This window comes from Pelodiscus sinensis, chromosome 5 (assembly GCF_052426305.1).
Source record: "Pelodiscus sinensis isolate ZL-2025 chromosome 5, ASM5242630v1, whole genome shotgun sequence".
NCBI classification, from domain to species: Eukaryota; Metazoa; Chordata; order Testudines; family Trionychidae; genus Pelodiscus; species Pelodiscus sinensis.
Genome location: NC_143056.1, coordinates 133,893,954 through 133,908,148, shown reverse-complemented (window position 1 = coordinate 133,908,148; position 14,195 = coordinate 133,893,954). Strand labels below are relative to the sequence as shown.

General features: G+C 52.5%; 1 protein-coding gene across 1 annotated transcript; it reads right to left on the bottom strand.

The window, feature by feature from the left end:
• Positions 1–1,533: 1,533 nt before the first annotated feature.
• On the bottom strand, positions 1,534–5,942 carry LOC142829027 (perforin-1-like). Its single transcript, XM_075926093.2, has 2 exons — positions 5,326–5,942; positions 1,534–4,278 (listed from the first exon to the last, which is right to left on the bottom strand). Exons 1-2 carry the CDS (start codon positions 5,856–5,858, stop codon positions 3,156–3,158), a joined length of 1,656 nt encoding a protein of 551 aa, XP_075782208.2. The 5' UTR covers positions 5,859–5,942; the 3' UTR covers positions 1,534–3,155.
• Between the last annotated feature and the right edge of the window lie 8,253 nt (positions 5,943–14,195).

Here is a 14,195-nt window from a genome sequence, read left to right as displayed (position 1 = left end):
CTAATAGCAGCTGATAGTCAGCTGCTGGGTCAGCAGGGATCCAGTCCAAAACTCACTGACCTGCTAGGCCGGGGTCAGCGGGGTCCACACCACAGCCAATGGACCCTCAGCCAGTCGAAGGTCGGCTCCAATTCTCCCCTCCATACGCTGTACCTGGCTCGGTGGTGGGTCCTTCAGGCCGTATGGGTTCCCCCTTCAGCTCTGGCTCCTCGGCAGGCGGGGCTGGGGAGGCTTCTGGCTCCATGGCTGGCTGGGGAGCGAAGGATTTTGGCTCCTTCTCTGGCAGGCACCCCACTGGCCTTGCAGGCCAACCCTTTATATCACTGGCCCTGCCCCCGGCTTCCTCCCAGGTGAGTCATCCAGGTGAGCCCACCATGGCTCAGGGAGGGGCGTTTCCCCCTCGGGGTCAGTGGGTGGCCGCTCCAACCCCTCACCGGGCCAGCTAGACTGTCTGGAAGGATGCCACGGAGGCCACATCCACCTGCAAGCTGTTACCCAACCGCCGATAGGCCAGCCCCGGCCTCGCCGAGGTGAGAAACGGTGGTCCGAGAATAGGGCCAGCCAAACAGGGAGGGGTGGGCCCAGGCAAGATGGAACTGGAAAGGCAGATACGTTCCATGCAGGAACGGGGCAACTGACCGACCTCCCCCAGGACCGAGCTCATGGTGGAACCCTTGTCCGAGCGGTGGTCACGCCACGTGCACCCGGGAGGGACCAACGATTCTCCCTGAGCTTATCCACAGTGACCTCCGTGTTCTCAGTCCTGGAGCTGTCCTGCTGCTCCCCACTGGTATTCAAATCCCTGCCCAGGGCCAGGCGCGCGCGCAGATCCGAGGTGCCAAGGAAGCTGGACGCCCGATGAAAGAAACGCACCGGTTCCGGGCCCAGCCTTGAGGTGCAGACATGGATGAGATTCAACATCCGCCCTTCTACGTGAGCCTGGAGGTACAGCAGGTGGGTCTCCTGTGGGAATATCGCTGCGTCCCCTCCCTGCCTAAGGAAGAGGGCGTCGGGTTTCCCAGCGAGGGCTGGGAAGGAGCCTCATGGGAAGGGGCAGGAGTCATGGGAGATGGGGGACTGCTGATAGGCCACAGGATGCTGCCTCCCAGTCCCCTTTACTCTGCTCTGAAATACCCCATGGGCGGGGGGACTAAATAGACGCCTCCCAATGCTGGAGAGCGAGCTGCATCTTGCCCTGGGAGCCACGGCTGTGCACCGGTGCAGCTCGTGCTGCAATGCAATGGGGGTCGAGGCCTCCCAACCTGCCTTTGTCCAGCAGCTGGGCCCTTGAAACCACCCGCAGCCCACAGGGACGGGCAGTTGGCAGCCGCTAGTGTTCCCAAGCCGGCATCGCACCCGCTCGTTTCTACGCTACAATGCGGTGCAGCCCACTGAGGTTAGAAGAATTACAAAGGCTTCCAGCTTAGAAATATGCTTTCAGAAACGTTTATTGAAGCAGGGAGATACATTCCCAAAGACCTAGAATGCCCCCAGAAGCAAATCGTTTTGCAGTGAAGCTGCAGAGTGCATGGCTGTTTTCCAGACTGGAGATATTTAACTTGTCAGTAGGGTTCAGAGTTAACCAGTCTCCCTCTATTACTAAGGTGCACCATGAAGCTATTGATCTAGACGTCCAGCAGACACAGGTAGGTGTGAGTGAAGAATATGTTTTCATCCTTCATGTAGGGGGAATACACCCTTCCCAATGTGATCTGAATGCAGCGCCATCTCCTTAAGGATGCTGACAGCCAGAATAATAGTCCATGTTGTTCTGGGTGTTCACTCTGTTTCCTTCTGATTATGGGAAATGTCATAATTTCTGATGGCCAACTGAGCAGAATAAAGCCAGCTGGATGGTCGGTGAGACCTGTGAACTCATGATCCGATAACTAACCCAAGACTGTTGAATAACTGTGCAAAGCAACAGAAACGACAGGGACTAGCCTGTAAGGTCCCCCTGGAGCCCAGCCCACCCGCTGTGTGTTTAGAATCATGCGCATTTCTGGAGTCTTCAGGTTTCTTCAGAGGGTTAATCACTGAAGCCACAGTGAGACAAGGCTGAGCTGTGCACCTTTCAAGTGGCTACACCAGATAGATAAATACAATGGGCAAGGGGATACATGGGGCTGAGGATGGGCGGCTCTGCCTGCACATGTCTGTCGACTAATTGGTTGGCATTAGGACATTACTTAGGTCATCGGTTGGATGGTTAGTTGCCCTGGATGTATTAGATCAGTGCTTCTCAATCCACAGCCCATGGGTTGCTTTTGGACCAATCAGCACACTCCTGAGGCTCGCGACATCCTGATGGACATGCAGACAGCATATAACCATACTGCGGATGTGCCCCATCCCAGTGGTAGGCTGAGAATAGGATGCACACACTGGTCATTTGGCTGGACGGATGCGTTGGATACTTCATTTGGCAGATAGGCTAAATACATCTCTTGGTTGGTTGATTATATTGGAGCCACTCAATATTTTTGTGGTTTGGCTGACTGGATATTTTTATTTAATAAACACATTAATTCATTGGTTGGCTGGCAGGCTGGCATTTCAGATTAGCTGATCTAGAGAAATTTATTGGTTGCTTTAATGCACAGGATAACTCATTGGTTGGTTTGTTGTGCATATCGCAAGTACTAGATACAGACATTGCTTGGTTGAATGGACAGATGCATGGATGGATATGGGAGAAGGACAAGATACGTTCTTTGATCTTTTTGGTTGGATGAATAAATCGGAGACACTAAATCCAGTTGGTGGTTTGTTGTTTCAATTAGTAGATAAACTAAACACAGCCTTTGGTTGGTTGCTTGGCTAACAGTTGGCTGGTTGGCGGAAGGGTGGAGTGAACTTATTGGATGCAGCAGATTTGTTGGTAAGATGGATACAGTGGATGGACGCAATCACTGGACAGAATAGGTAGCTGCATCCCAAATGGGCGGATTGCGATGGGCTATTTCCCCAGAGGGAGCTGTGAGGATGACAGGCTCACAGGAACTGACAGTCTCTTACAGGCACAGGACACGCCGATTCCCAAGCAGGAACAACAGCATGAAGCGTCAGCAGAGCGGGAGCAGGAAATGATCGGACAGGGAGCGCAATTGACCAGTGCGCACCCAGGCCCCTCTCCGATCCCCTCGCTAAGGGGCTCACCAGATGGCCTTTGCCTCCTTCCCCTTGGCTGTGCTCTGTGGGGGTGGCTGGGGGACATAGTCAGAGCAGCTCCGACCCCCGAGGTGGGGCCCACAGCGCAGGGTGTACTGGAACCAGACGCGGCCGTGGTTCATGAAGCAATCCTTCTGGTGGGGCCCCCCAGACTCCAGCAGGATGTCGCATTTTCCCAGGAGGTCATCGTCCCACTTGTTGTCCTCATCCCAGACCTCGACACGGATCTTGCTGGCGCTGGTGAGGTGGACGGTGCCAAAGTCCAAGTGGACGTTCCAGGTGGGATTGTTGTTGTTCCAGATGGTGCCAGTCCGCAGCTCCTTGCTCTCAAAGATGACCTTGACAAAAGCATCTGTAGCAGTAAAGTAGTCCCCCCACAGGCCACTGGCCCTCTGCACAGTCACCGTCAGCTTCCCCAGCCCACGTTCCTGCGAGCAGCACATGGCGTTGGTCACAGTGTTCTGAGGGCAGACGCAGGAGCAGGGGTCGCGGGGGCTGCGCTGGCTCCCTGGGGGACAGTGCTTGGTGCAATTCCTCCACAGAGCCCTCTCAAGGATGTACTCACTCACCGCCCGCTTCAGCATCCCCCGCTTGGAGTTGTCTTGTTCCACCAGCCTGTGGATGGGCTGCAGGGAATAGGACACCAGGCCGGGGCTGGCTTTGAGGCTCTCCATCCAAGCTGAGAAGTCCTTGCCATCCTTCCCAGAGAAGAGGACGTCGGTTGTGCTGTGTCCTCCCTCCACCTCCACGTGGCGCTCCTGATACGTCTCGTGGAAGCTCCCTCGAATCTTCGCCTTCTTCTTCTCCTCCTCGCACTTGCTGTATCCACCCTTGCCTGAGCCTGATCCAATACTCACAGATGACTCAAGGCTCATACAGTCCGTAACTTCATCAGCTGTCAAACTCATCTGTGCCATTTCACAGACCCGCACGGCTGTCACGTCCCGCGCCCGGCCCCCCAGCTGCACCTGCGACATGTAGTGGGTGCCGTAATTGCTGATGAGTTGCTGGTACTCCAGCTTGGAGTTGCTGTCGTACTGCTCCGGGAGGTTCTTCAGCGCCTCAGTGAAATGGCTGGTGAGCGGGGGCGTCTCGCTGAGCCGGAACCTGCCCAGGGACACAAGGTGCGGAGTGAGCTCAGCCTGGCCGGTCAGCTGAGATCATTATTGGCATCTCCTACGGCCCTGGCCAACCCACGACCAAAGGACTAAGCATGTGGTTCCTACTAAGAGCAGCCTCCCCAGCCTGCTGCACCCACTGCCTTGCCGGGGATATTTCCAGATACTTGACAGTCCTTATGGACGTCCCATACTCTGGCCACGGCAGGTCACCAGGACCCTGACACACAGGAGAGGAAAATCCCCCCTAGCTCTCCAGTCCCTGCCCCCTGTCCCATTCCCGGCCTTCCTTGCCGGCCAGTCCCCTTCCCTGGGGCCAGTTTGGAGACATGGTGCCATCTGGAAGGGCAGGGTCCTGTGCTCCATGCCCTGCCCTGGAAAAGGCCCGTGTCCAGGAGCCAGCCTGTCCTGCCTCCCAGGCTGGGTTGGAACCAGCAACTCCACCGGCAGCAGGTCACATGGGCCCATGACACCCAAGCTCTCCCAACACTCAGGAAGGCGGCCTGGCCTCACCAGCCTTTGCACAGATGCATTGGTGGTGCCATGCCCCGGAGAATGCACAGGGAACAGTTCGTGGGGGCTGAACCAAGCTCCCCCACTCTGCCGGCCTCCCCCTTTGCTCTGCTACTGCTTCTGGAGTGCTTAGATAGCTATTAGTTGGTGTTCAGGAAGCTTCAGGAGGGAGGGGGACAGGTGGAGATGGGGTGTACTTGGGGAGAGACGGTGGGGCAGACATGGACATGTAGGGGGAGGGTGTGCAATAAAGGAAGAATGGGGGCTGAAGAGAAGAGGTGGGGAGGGAGATTTCAGAAAGGGCTGGAGTGGAGGTGGGACCTGAGGCATGAGTGTGTAAGGCACCACCCAGCTAGAGGGGAAGTTGGTGCCTACGTCTGATTGGACCTGTTTTGGGTACTGCCAAAAAAGACACAACACTGGTGCCTAGGAGAACCTCCTAGAGGGGAACATCCCTGGCACTGTGCGCTGTGGCTGTGACCCCTGTTTCAACTGAGCCTTCCTGTCCCAACCTGGCACTCACCGGTAGTAGCTGCAGGAGACCTTGTGGCTCAGGAAGCTGTATTTGTCCTTCCGCGAATGCTCCACCACGAAATTGGCGAGGTCGGAGTGCGATCCAGCCAGCTCCACCTGGAAGTTCACCTTGGGCTTCACAGGCACGTCCAGCCCCGCCTTCCAGTCGTTCTGCACCACAGACGCTGCCGACTTCATTATTTCCATTCCCGACTCCTGCACCGAGCTGCTGAGTTTCCTGCTGCATGAGCGGAGGACCCTCCAATCCACCGCTGCCAGTGGCAGCCTCTGCAACTGCCTGCCCTGCAGTTGGTTCCGGCACAGGGTGCAGGTGTCATCTGGGCGCTGCCAGGTGCTGCTGTCTACCAGGTAGGCTCCCTTCCTGGCCATTGTGGTCACATCGATGCCCTCGCCAATGAGGCTGTGACCAGGCACAAAGGCCGTGTGCTTCTTGCATTCATTGGCTTTTTTTGGGTGACACTGGGAGGATGTTCCAGGGAGGATGAAGAGGAGGAGGGGTAGGAAGACACCAAAACTGGGCATGGTTGAAATGATGGATTTCCCCACTGAGGAGGGGCCACCACCTTCAAAACCACCTACAGGAAGAGACACAGAGAGGTGCAGAATGAATGGCAATGCAGTAGCAGGCAGTTCCATGGATTAAGACTCTTGTAAAGATGGAGACACCCCCCTATCTGCTGTGATATCAGCCATTTTCTACAGCACATCTACACAAGCTCTGGGCTGAGGGAACACTGGAGGTGTTTTGCAAATAATGTAAACCTGTCATGATCATGAGGGTTAGCCAGCAGCCTGGGGCCTAAGGGGTTAACTATCTCCCTTACCTAAGCCAGGCAGAGGCAGCCAATAGAAATGTAGATTGGAATTTCAAACTGGGACAAAGGAATTTCTGCAGCTACTGAGGGAACAGACAAAATGTCTCCCTCCAAGAAAATACTCTTCACGATCTCTAAGTAGGGTAAAGTTGACATAAATGCATTAGGTTTTATTGTTTTATGGTTTGAGAATGGGAATCTGGTGTCTGTGCATTTAAAAACGGGTTGTCCTCTACTTTGTAACTAAAGTCTTGGCCCATGGGGGAGGGGGTGTCCCCCAATGAGTATATTAATTTGTGACTTTTCCATCTAGACATTATGCTTGTAACAGGAATATTGTGGTGATAATAAAAGTTCTTTCTCTTTTCTTTTTATTAACCTGGTATTGGTTAATTTTTGTGTACTGGGATTACTGTAGGGGTGAGATTTCCCAAGTGATCTCTCCCCTGGATTACAAGGTAGAAAAAACATTTTTAAATGCACAGACATCGGATTCCCATTCTCAAACCATAAAACAATAAAATGTAATGGATTTATCTCAACTTTACCCTTCTTAGAGCTAGTGAAGAGTCTTTTCTTGGAGGGAGATATTTTGTCTGTTCCCCCAGTTGCTGGAGAGAAACTTCCCAGGGACAAAGGAGGGAAAACCCAGAAATTCCTTTGTCCCAGTTTGAAATTCCTACCTACATTTCTATTGGCTGCCTCTACCTGGCTTAGGTAAGGGATGTAGTTAACCCCTTAGTCCTCAGGCTGCTGGTTAACCCTCATGATCATGACAGATGCCACATTTGCATGTTTGCCTACAATCTAACATGGAGCATTCCCCTCCCATATCTGTTTTCTTGGTATTGCAATACCAGCACTGTCCATAAGGGGTGGTATGGTTTTACATGGCCCTTCCAGAGCCTGACATAGAATGGGTGATTGCAATTCCCCACTGGGCCACTAGAGGGCAGTGCCCTAGAGCCCAGGGCCTGTAATTGGTCGGTGACTTGCAAGAGATCGGCCCCCTGGGGGGCGAGGGGGAGTTTGGGGCAGGCTGGGCTGTAGAACCTCTGGGGGCCCCCTAGTGGCCATGGTGATGTTTAGTTGCTGCTGGAGGGTCGTTTTCTTGGGGTTCTCATGGTCGGCATCAGCCCCAACATCTGGAGCTGCCGCCTTCATACTTTTGCCCTGGGTCAGGCCCATGGGCAGGATGTTTCCTAGCACCCAAGAGCAGCCCCATGGGCCTTCCCAATTTCATCTCCTGTCCCCTGGCTTCTGCCCCTGAAGCTCTGACCCACTCACCCCTCGCTCGGCCTCCCTCCCCTCACTGACCACGGGGTCGCCATGGGAAAGGCAGATTTCAAATGGGTTCCACTGAGGTTGGAAAATGTATCGCAGTGGAGGCTCGGGGCAGGAAGGGGGTAGCAGCTCAGCATCCTGTGATGGTGTCCAGCTCGGAGTGGGGCAGAGGGGACAGGAAATGTCTGAACTTAGCTCAGCAGCAGCAGACAGGAAAATCACATCTGAATATTGATGGCTTGGATCTGTTGGTGCCTCTGGATCCCAACCTGCAGTCTCCTGCTTGTCCAGCTCTAGGGATCCCTCCCCTCCCCCACTCTGCCAGTGAGCCTTTATCCTGTCCCACAGCTCCCCGCCAGTCCAGCCCTGGGGTTCTCTCCGCCTCCTCCCCCCTCTCTGTTAGTGCCCTAAATCCAGACTCACAGTCCTCTATCACCCAGCTATGGGGTTCCTACTCCTCACAAACTTTGCTGGTGCCCCCAGTCTCAATCTGTTACTCACCTGCTGTTTGCCAGCAAAAAACCAAACAGAACGACATTGCCAGCTGCCCCTGAGATGAAATAGAGCAACTGAGTCCCCTCGCTATCAACAGCAGAGCAGCAAGTTGGACTCCTGGATAGAGCATTAGACTGAGAGTCAGGACTGCTGCGGTCCAATGTTGCTCTAGTGGGGGGGTGGAATCTATTGGTTAGAGTGGGGAGGGGGTGCTGGGAGTTGGGATTTCTGGGTTACCGTTCTGGGAGAGGTGTGGGGGTGAGCGTCTTACAGGGGGAGAGCTGGGGCCCACAATCTTGGCTGAAGTCTGTGCTGTAGCTGCCGTAACAGCCCCCCCAGTTTTACCTGCAGTGTGTGTGTGAGCTTGGGGTCCCTACTCTCAGCCACAGACTGAGCTGTGACCTTTGCAATAATGATCCCCTTTTGGGCAGGCTCTGAGTAGATGCGCCTTTTCAGATTTTTATTGGGGGGAGGGGGGGCGGCATGACCTGTAAATTCCCTGGTGGGGGAGGAGAAGAGCGTGAGAGTGGGTGGAGGGGAGCAGACTGAGGACAGCAGCTTCAGCAGCATTACTAAACTTGCTGAGTACCAGTCAAGCTGCAAATTGGGGGAGATCAATCCTACTGGCCTCCCTCCCCACATATATCACCTTTTTCTAGGCTACTAAGGTGTCAGAAAAACTATTTTTCTTGCAGACAACTGAGCAGTTAGCTGACAGAAGCCCTGTATCTAATTCCTATACAAAAGAAAGAAAATAAATAACTATTAGGATGAAGTTTAATAAAGAGAAATGCAAAGTGCTCCACTTAGGAAGGAACAAGCAGTTCCATACATACAAGATGGGAAGCGACTGTCTAGGAAGGAGCATGGCGGAAAGGGATCTAGGGGTCATAGTGGACCACAACTTGAATATGAGTCAACAGTGTGATGCTGTTGCAAAAAAAGCAAACATGATTCTGGGTTGTATCAACAGGTGTGTTGTGAGCAAAACTCGTGAAGTCATTCTGCCGCTCTACTCTGCGCTGGTTAGGCCTCAGCTGGAGTACTGTGTCCAGTTCTGGGCGCCACATTTCAAGAAAGATGTGGAGAAATTGGAAAGGGTACAGAGAAGAGCGACAAGAATGATTAAAGGTCTAGAGAACATGACCTATGAAGCCAGGCTTCATGAACTGGGCTTGTTTAGTTTGGAAAAAAGAAGATTAAGGGGGGACATGGTAGCGGTTTTCAAATATCTAAAAGGGTGTCACAAGGAGGAAGGAGAAAATTTGTTCCTCTTGGTTTCTGAGGACAGGACAAGGAGTAATGGGCTTAAAGTGCAGCAGGGGAGGTTTAGATTGGACATTAGGAAAAAATTCCTAACTGTCAGGGTGGTCAAATATTGGAATAAATTACCAAGGGAGGTGGTGGAATCTCCCTCTCTGGAGATATTTAAGAACAGGTTAGATAGACATCTGTCAGGGATGGTGTAGACGGAGCTTGGTCCTGCCTTGAGGGCGGGGGGCTGGACTCGATGACCTCTCGAGGTCCCTTCCAGTCCTATGATTCTATGATTCTATGATTAGTCCTACTTCTCTCTAACATATTCTGACATCTTGTGGCACATCACTTAAAGGACACTAGTTAGCTTTAACATTTTAATGTATATTCTTACTATGTTACTAACTCTGGACAGAGAAGTAACAGAGACAAAAATACAGGACTATGTAGCACTTTAAAGACTAACAAGATGGTTTATTAGGTGATGAGCTTTTGTGGCCCAGACCCACTTCCTCAGATCAAATAGTGGAAGAAAATTGTCACAACCATATATACCAAAGGTATAATTTTCTTCCACTATTTGATCTGAGGAAGTGGGTCTGGCCCACAAAAGCTCATCACCTAATAAATCTTGTTAGTCTTTAAAGTGCTGCATAGTCCTGTATTTTGTTTCAGCTACACCAGACTAACACAGCTACATTTCTATCACCAAGTAACAGAGAGGTAGTCATGTTAGAATAGTGATAGAAATGTAGCCGTGTTAGTCTGGTGTAGTCCTGTATTTTGTAGTCATGTTAGTCTGATCTTGGTAAAACAAAAGGAAAAACTGTGTAGCACTTCAAAGACTAACACATCACAAAGACAGCCTCCCCACCTATTGATAGCCAGATTAGCCCCTATTGATTTACAATAAGCTATTTCCTCCTTCCTTATCTCTTCCTGGCCCCTCACCCTCACCTTCTGTCCTAATATCCGATTGGTCAGTTCATCATTTCATTACTTTCTTCGTTGTATTCCTTTCATATACATGGTCATGCCAATTCTCTTCCAGAATATGATCTGAAGAAGTTGGTCTGCCCCACAAGATAAAAACTATCGTGTTAGTTTTTAAAGTGCTACAATTTTTTTCCTTTTCTGAAGAGAGAGACCCCGTCAGACCTCCTGGATTCTCTCTCAGCTCTGGGAGGGCAGTGGGGTCTTGTGGGTCACAGTGAGAGTGCAGATACATTTCAGCTCTATTTAAAAACACCGAATGTCCATGTGGCATAGTGGGGGGCTGTCTGCTCTGTGACCCGGTGTCCCCCTGCTCTGTGATATATGATTCCCACTGACTCACCCAAATATGTATTAACCCAGACTCAGCCTCCCAGGGAGACACAAAGGGAGGAAGGTGGAGACCAGCACCTGGCTGGGGGGCAGGGCATTGAGGGAGGGTCAGTTGCTGTCTGGGAAACATGGAGAGAACAAGCTAAGCTGGGGGCTAGGAGTGATGGACCCCTAACCTCAGGGGCCTGAGCCATCCTGGCCCTGCCCCTGGTAGCCACATCATGTATGTGCTGGGCTGTATTCTGGAAAATCAATAAACTCCTCTCTATTCTACTGGCTGGTGGAGACTTTTCTGGCTGCTACGGGGGTGCAGGATCGGGGGAACCCCAACTCGCCATCACAGTCCATATGGGGTCAAACTAATGGTCTTTCTAGCCCTGTACCCTGTCTTTCAATAGCAACTCAATGCCCGGTGCTTCAGAAGGAATAAACAGAGCAGGCAAACATCATGATCCATCCCCTCTCACCCATTCCCAGCGTCCAAACAGAAGCTAGGGACATCATACCTCCCCATTCTGGCTAGTAGCCACTAATGGACTACCCCTCCTTGAATTTATTTTGTGTTTATTGGAACCATGTTATAGTTGGAGCCTTTCCACCAGATCCTGGCAGAGTTCCACAAGCTGACAGTGAAAAGATAATGTATTTTGTTGGTTTTAAATCTGCTCCCTGTACATTGAATTGGTCAGCGTCTCGTGTTGTGTTCGTGAAGGAATGAATAACATTTCTGGGTTCTATTTTCCCCACACATTTCACGATTCTCTAGATCTCTACCATATCCCCCCACCCTTTAGTCATTTCTTCTGCAAGCTGAAAAGTTCCAATTTTCTTAATATCCTCTCATCTGGAAGCTCTTTCTTACACCTTAATGATTTCTGTTGCCCTTTCTGTACCTTCTCCAAAACCTATGTATCTTTTTCTAGATGGGGTGACTAGACCTGCATTCAGTATTCAAGATGTGGGTGTAAAATGACATTTTCCTTCCTATTATCTCTTCCTTCCCTAATGATTCCCAGTATTCTGTTTGCTTCTTAGACAGCCACTGCACACTAAGCAGGCATTGTAAGAGAACAATCCACAAGGATTCCAAGATCTCTTTCTTGAATGGTATCGGTTATTTTGTATTTGTCAACTAGATTATAGTTTGCCCTGTGCATTACTTTACACTTATCAACACTGAATTCCCCCTTGTGTTGCCCAGTCACCCCGTTTGGTGAGATCCCTTTGTAACTCTTTGCAGTCAGCTCTGGACTTCGCTGTTTGGAGTAGTTGTGCAGTATCTGCACATTCTGCCACCCCACTGTGTACCTCCCTTTTTCAAGCACATGTATAGATTTAACAGCCAAATGCAAATCACAGCATTAAAACACTTATTCCTCCTCTTTTTTTCTCATCTCTTTAAAGTGGAACTCCCCTCTCTTGCCTCTGGCAGTATTATCACGATGATCTAAGGATCCGTCAATGACTGGAACGCCCAGCCTTTTCTATCTTTAATCACCTGCCTCCCTCTTTATATAATGAACTCCCTGCCCCAAAGGCGAAGCTGCAAGCAGCTCAAATTCTGTTGCATTTAAGAGCTGCCTCTAGAGCCAGGGCATGCAGCTACAAGGAGACCTCAAGTATGGACTCTAGGGGTTCAAACTTCAGGGGAGCTACTGAAGCTCCCCCAGATGGCACCCTTGGGTCTGAGCAGTGCCTGCTGTGATGGGGTCCCTAACGTCATCTGGGGTCTGAGCAGAACCTGGCACAATGGGGTTCCCAAGCTCAGCCTAGGCCTGAGCAGTCCCTGTCACGATGTGGTCCCTGATCTCAGCTATGGTTCCCAATTTTGGCCAGAGTCTGAGCAGACCCACCAATCACTCACCTGCCTCCAGACCTGACCTGTCAGCCTCACGTTGACTTGTCGGGAGCTCGGACTGGGCTGCGTCCCTACTGGAAGAGACGCATTTTATACGTGAATTAAGTCACCACCGAAAGTCTCGTGATTTCTTGTTATTGCTTCAGATGTGGTAAGTGGGAAACACCCACAGGCAGCTTTTAAGTGGCCTCCCAGGTCCATCGAACAAAACACATAGAAATTGGGATGGGCTGGACCCGTGTTAGTGCCTCATGAAGAAGAAACCAGCTGTGAGTTCAGGCACAGGCTCAATTGAAAAGACTCCTTTCCTGCCCAGCGCGGTCACGTCAGTGCCCTGCGCTGCCCGGTTGTGCCTGGGCACGAAGGCAGTATGCTCCTCGTACTCTTCCTCTGTGCACAAGTGGCATCGAGTTGAGACCCCGGTGGTGGGGGGAGAGAAGCAGCAGGCTCTGGGCACGGCTGGGAGGGGATGAACCGCCCTGTAGGGAGAAACACAGGAGTTCATGCTTTAAGAATCAGGTAGCAGGGAGTTCCACAGGTTGACATGATGTTAAAGTTAAAACCGCTCTGTGCTCCCCAAAGCAGGGAACAAATACCAGTGACATCGAGAGTCTGGGTACATTGAGCTCCCTCTAATCTATAATGAACACCTTTTGGTTAACTCCACTGAGTTCACCTAGTCCAACATCCTGGCCCCTCCCTGCCATCCTGGATCAGACCCAGGGCCTGTTCTACCCGGTAACCTGTTCCCTCCCCGCACCATATGCTCTGTACTGGGGCAGGCCATGCCTTGACATGCTCTCTGGGGGTCCCAGAGGCAGACGTTGAAGGTGGGGAAAACTCTCAGGCACAGGATGGCCCAGAACGTGAGAGAAGCTCATGACATTGCAAACTGCCGCTGAGCGAAATAGCCGAACTGCGTCACCTGGCTATCAACGAGTGGACAGCTGGTCTAGTGGGCAGAGCACTGACTGGAAGTCAGGTCTGCTGGGCTCTATCCTTGCTCTGGCAGCAGAGTGGGATCTAGTGGTCAGAGCAGGGGAGCTGGGAGTCAGGATTCCTGGGTTACCGCTCTGGGAGGGGAGTGGGGTCTAGTGGTTAGATCAGGGGAGCTGGGAGTCAGGATTCCTGGGTTACCGCTCTGGGAGGGGTGGGGGTGAGTGGCTCAGAGGGGGAGGGCTGGGACCACCATCCTGGTTGACGTCTGTGCCGCACCTGACGTAACAGCCCCCCAATTTGAACTCTGCTGTGTCTGTGCATGGGGGCCCCGCTCTCAGCCAGAGACTGAGCAGTCACTGTTGCAGCAACGCCCCCAGTCATGGGCAGGGTCCCCCATCATCCACCTGCCTCCGGAGCGGAGCTCTAGCTTGGCCCCACGACCCGCCGGCAGCTGGGACTGGGCCGGGCCCTGCGGGGAGAGATGCACTTGGGAGGTGGACCAAGCCCCCACCAGAAGTCTCATGAGGTCTCAGTCCCCCCTGCGCTCCCCACAGAGCTCAGCTCCTGCCCCCTGCAGAGCCCGGCCACAGCCTGTGGGGCGGGAAGCTGTGGCCAGCACAGACACCTCCCAGGGTGTGAAGAGCTAGAGAGGCTGCAGGTGGAACCCCAGTGAGACAGGCCCTGCACGGACACACTGGGGCCAGCCCTGCCGGCCAGGGGAGAGCAGACTCCAAAGCCGGGTCCCTCAGCCCCTAGAAACCTCCGTGCTTCCCATCAGGGGACGGGGGTCACTCCTGCCCCCCATTGCTGGTCGGACCCTGAGCCCTGCTCCCCCATCTCCTTGCCAGGGGTCACCCTTGTGACATAGTGTGGGTACCATGCTGG

Bases quoted from the DNA above. Each gene is read 5' to 3' on its own strand.
- LOC142829027 (XM_075926093.2), bottom strand. From the start codon at position 5,858: ATGCCCAGTTTTGGTGTCTTCCTACCCCTCCTCCTCTTCATCCTCCCT. The intron at 4,279-5,325 runs GTGAGTGCCAGG...GTCCCTGGGCAG, and splicing joins GTCTCCTGCAGCTACTACCG to GTTCCGGCTCAGCGAGACGC.